Genomic DNA, 5,163 nt, shown 5'->3' with positions numbered 1-5,163 from the left:
AAGGAAAAAAAAAGAATTTATTGGTTTTTGACTTTTAGCGGCAACATTTGTCGTCGCTAATGATATGCTGACGTGTCATGGATGACTTTAGCAACCACAGAGGTCGTCAATAAAAATAAATGTGGTTGCTAAAAAGTTAAAAGAATTAGCGGCGACATATGCTATTAGCGGCGACAAGACAAGCATTAGCGACGGTTCGGTAGCGGCGACACATTAGCGGCGACTTTTCGCCGCTAATACTTTTAGCGGCGACAATTGGGACTATTACCGCTATTGCGAAAATTCTTTGTAGTGAGTTGGAGACCAATGTTGGAGGTGGAGCAAAATCGGTTGGCTTCGTGGAAGGCTCACACCCTCTCGGTGGGGAATCGACTTACTCTCATCAAGTCGGTGTCAGTTAGAAAGCCTCCCCATTTGCTATTTGTCCATTTTTAAAGCGCTAGTTAATGTGATAGAAGAAGTTGAGGCAATTATGAAACGGTTCCTTTGTGCGGGTTCGATGGTGGGCATGAAGATTCATTGGGTTGCTTGAGATTATGTTTGTATCCCTAAAAATGATGGGGTTTGGGGATTAATAAACTCAAGGATGTTAATAATGCGCTCCTTGTCAAATGGGTCTGTAGGTTCAAAGTTGAAGATAAGAGTCTTCAGAAGAACACGGTAGAGAAAAGAGGGTGGTCTACCCCCCGTCTATTAGTACCATCTCATGGTGCTGGAATGCTATTGCTAGAATAGAAACTAATCTTCGTATTGTAGGTGCTAAATTTCACATCTTCATTAGAGGTAAGGTTGGGATTGGGAGGAACATCCGCCTTTGGATTGATCCTTGGATTGTGGCCTAGTTTTTTGCCCTCGAAGAAGACAAAAGCATCCAGGTTAGTGAGTGTTTTGAAAGGGGTAATAGTGGGTTGGTTTGGAGCTGGTGGTGGAATAGGGTTGCGGTGTCTGACCTGGAAATGGAGGAGCTGAATGCGAGTACAAATCTGTTGGGTTCAGTTGCTGTTTCGTATCAAGAGGACTCTCGTGGGATTAGTTAGGCGATGACTCAGGTAGGTTCTCTATTAATTCGGTTAAGAAATTGATGTTGAGGAGTGCCGATTATAGCCAAAATTATGTCATGGAATGGTGTAAATGCTTGCACTATAAGTGCAACATTTTCGCTTGGCGTGCAACGCTCAATAGGCTCCCGAAAAAGATTGAGTTGTGCAAAAGAGGTATCGGGTTGTAGGAGATAAACTATCTTTTCTGTAACAAGGTACCGGAGGTGGTCGACCACAATTTACGGGCTGTGGGGTTTCAACGGTGATATGGCAACATGTTTCGGGCTGGTGTAAACTCCTATCGTTGTTCTCTTTATCTGTCACAAACATGTGGGAATTGCATAATACGCTTGGGATTGGGAAGAAGAAGAAAAAGGTGGTTAACAACATTATTATCATCGCTTGTTGGTGTATGTGGAAGGCAAGAAATAACTCAGCATTCAATAATAAAGGCTACAAGGTGGAAGACATTATACATTCAACATGCTTCTTATGGTTGAAATAGAGGTCGAAACATAAATCGGTTGTTTGAAAAGACTAGGCTTTGTATCCGTTGTATATGCTTGATATGTAGTTTTATGCCTCTTTGAGGTACTGCTCCTATTATTATTATTATTATTATTAGAGTAAACTGCAATTTTACCCCCTGAGGTTAGGGGTCATTGGCACCCTTACCCACCCTAAGGAAATAATTGCAATTTTACCCCCCATTGTTTGTTGTTATGTTGCAACCTTACCCCCCGGCCTCAAATCTGTTGACTATAACTTGAAAAGACTATAATGCCCTTTCATATTACCCCCTGTGTTTTGTCACTCTGTGATATTACCCCCTGCCACCACTGCCACCGCCATTCACCATCACAACCACCACTGCCACCTCCAACCCCCACCCTCAACCACCTCCAGCCACCCATAAAATAATTTGCCATTCAATGATCTCCCTAATTTCACAACAATCTTAAAATAATTTGCCATTAGGGAAGGTGACCTTATAAAGAGGTGCACAAACACACTGCCATAGGTTCACTATAAGAAAGAGTCGGCTTGCAATATACATGATGTTAAATGCACAGATCATTATCAATAATACAACCTGCAAAACAGAAGTTGGAACTGGTACCATACGTGTTTGGTTTACAGAATTTATAAGAGGACAAACTAGGAAATTCTTACAGTGACTAAACCTAGAGGGACGAGTTCAGTTCTGAAGCTTTGAGTTCTTTCATCCATTTCCATTTCCTACAAAGATCATTGCTCCGGCAACTCCATCTCTGATCACTGTATTAACACCTCCGGCAACCACTTTCTTCTCAAACCACCTCTGAACAACCGCCGTGCATCACCTCCGACATCGAACACCATTTCCATCTACATCAACACATTCCGACAGAACCATCACCCACCGTCCTTCATCACTTATCACTACACCATCACTAACCTCCGGTCACCGTCAACCTCCTCTGCTGCTGCGTAACATCATCACCACCTTCATATCAACATCAACGCATCTACTATTCACCTTCACCTTCGTTCTCCTTCCACCGCACCACCGCACTGTCACCTCCATCATCAATCGTTCTTCTCCACTTACCCACCACCACCGCACTGTCACCGCACCGAGATTTTGGAACCGAAATCGGATGATAATTTGGCGATTCAGTAGAGTTAGAGTTAGGGTTAGGGTTTCAGATTTTGGGTTTGGAGAAGAAAGGGGTGAACGGAGACTGGGACATAACAGATCTGTTAATTACACACACAATCAAATCCAAAAGGTTATTAATAATAATTGGAGAAGAAAGGGGTGAATGGAACATAACAGATCTGCTATTTTGGAAGTGGAGAAGAAAGGATTCTAATTTTTTTTTATTTTTTTTTTTTGACCAAAAGGTTTTTAATAATAATTGAAGGGCATTTTAGTAATTTCAAATTATAATCAACAGAAAAGTCAACAAATTTGAAGCCGGGGGGTAAGGTGGCGACATAACAGCAAATGTTGGGGGGTAAAATTGCAATTATTTTGTTAGGGGGAGTAAGGGTGCCAATCACCCTAAACTCCAGGGGGTAAAATTGCAGTTTACTCTTATTTTTATTTTCTTTTGTTTTGTTAGGGGCTTGTGGATGATATTAACTTTTTAAAAAGGGAAATTGAATTTTAATAATTTCATCCAGAGGTGATTGGTCAATAATAATCTCACTTTTAAAAATTGCTACTGGTAGTCCCACCTTTTAAAAACATTGTTCTCATCGGTCTGAAATTGTGACGAAAGGCCATTGTAAACAACAATTTTAAAACGTGAGACTACCGATAGCAATTTTTAAAAATAGGATTATTATTAACTAATCACCTCTTGATGAGATTATTAAAATCCAAATTTCATTTAGAAAAAAAAATATATCAACCTAGTCAAACCCATACTGCAAGTTACCTAATTAAGAATATTTACAAAATTTAATATAATGTTATTTGAATTATAGTAGAATCAAATTGAGAAAAAGAAATGGTCTATATAATATTTGAAGGACAAGACATATTTCATCCTCTAGTGTGGGTGCTTTAATTTCACGGCTCATTGCATATTTTAGTACAGAAGCTCAAAGTGTCAACAGGGTCGGCACTAATTGAGTTAGTTTGTTTGATATCTAATTAAAACCGAACTTCATTATTAAGATGAAACAAAGGGAATAAACCTTAACCTTACACTTGGTGAAGATCAAAGATGAAAGAGGTTGGCTAGGTGTAGCCTTAATTAATGTTAGAGCCAACTACCAACTAACAAGTACCACCCTCCTTTACTACATTCATATGGACAAACACCCCTATAAATTGTAACCTTGGACAACATGTTCTAGCACCAACAACCTTACTACCATACACAACTAAGCAACTGTTTACTACATCTTCAACTAGAGTACTTTAAAATGGCAAAGATGGCAATGATGGTTTTATGTGCAGTAGTGACTTGCATGGTGGTGGCTGCACCCTATGCCGAGGCTCTTAGCTGCGGTCAAGTATCCAGCAGCTTAGCACCGTGCATCTCCTACCTAACCAAAGGTGGTGCTGTGCCACCGGCATGCTGCAGTGGGGTAAAATCACTCAATAGCGCTGCAAAAACAACCCCTGATCGCCAGGCTGCATGTGGTTGCTTAAAGAGCGCTTACAATTCCATCTCCGGCATCAACGCTGGCAATGCCGCCAGCCTCCCAGGCAAGTGTGGTGTCAGCATCCCTTACAAGATCAGCCCAAGCACCGATTGCTCCAAGTATGTTCGAACTTTAAACTAAATATTATGTCCTTCTATTTAAACTTTCTTTTGATTTGGATCATATATTGAGTACATGTGTGGTTGTTTAATATCTAACATATGGTGATTTTGTTTGCAGGGTGCAGTGAGGACATATGGGATGCTTTGGCAGTTTAAATAAGCATATAATAAATCATAATTAATAAAAATAAAGAACACTGTTTTGTTCGAAGATGACATATATGGATGTGTATGTGTCTTTGATTTGTAATGCCTTTGACTTCAAATAGCTAGTGTTCTTGTTATATAACTGTTGTGTTTCCAACTTGGTTATAATAAACCTTCGTTTTTTTTCTAACTTGAACAACACACTTTAAATAAAAGGAAAAATCACCAAAATGAACATGTTAGACCGGGGCGCAAAATTACTAAAATGAACATTAACTTAGAGTTCTTACCAAAATATACAAAAGCATCGGTTAACTAAGGCGACTAAAATATAGCTTGCAAATTACATGTATTCTTTTCTATTGGTTTTAAGAAAAACCACCGACAAAGGCCTAACAATTTGGGACACTCCTGTATTCATAGCATGCGCTTTTTAGATGGTGGTTAAAGGGTAGGCTTAGCGGCTTGCTAAATTTAGCTCATATTTTAGACGTGTTATTGTGATTGGTATTTTCATGAACCCTGTCATACTAATCAAGGCTTTTTGTACCAACTAAAATTTAGCTATTGGCGGTGCTTATTTGTCCTCTCATGATTAGCTCTTAGTAATACGTTTATTTTTGCAAAGGCAAACAATCGATGTTAATTAATTTTGGTATAATTTTTTCAGAGTCAAGTTATTCTACAAAGGTTTTTAATTGTAAGAAATGTAA

At 39.2% G+C, this 5,163-nt stretch overlaps 1 protein-coding gene across 1 annotated transcript; it reads left to right on the top strand.

The window, feature by feature from the left end:
• The first annotated feature begins 3,848 nt into the window (after positions 1–3,848).
• LOC110899840 (non-specific lipid-transfer protein-like) lies at positions 3,849–4,640 on the top strand. Its single transcript, XM_022146729.2, has 2 exons — positions 3,849–4,300; positions 4,422–4,640. Exons 1-2 carry the CDS (start codon positions 3,960–3,962, stop codon positions 4,429–4,431), a joined length of 351 nt encoding a protein of 116 aa, XP_022002421.1. The 5' UTR covers positions 3,849–3,959; the 3' UTR covers positions 4,432–4,640.
• The last annotated feature ends 523 nt before the right edge of the window (positions 4,641–5,163 follow it).

This window comes from Helianthus annuus, chromosome 13 (assembly GCF_002127325.2).
Source record: "Helianthus annuus cultivar XRQ/B chromosome 13, HanXRQr2.0-SUNRISE, whole genome shotgun sequence".
Classification (NCBI taxonomy): domain Eukaryota; kingdom Viridiplantae; phylum Streptophyta; class Magnoliopsida; order Asterales; family Asteraceae; genus Helianthus; species Helianthus annuus.
Note: the sequence above shows the minus strand (reverse complement) of the source record. Positions and strands in the feature narration are given on the sequence as shown.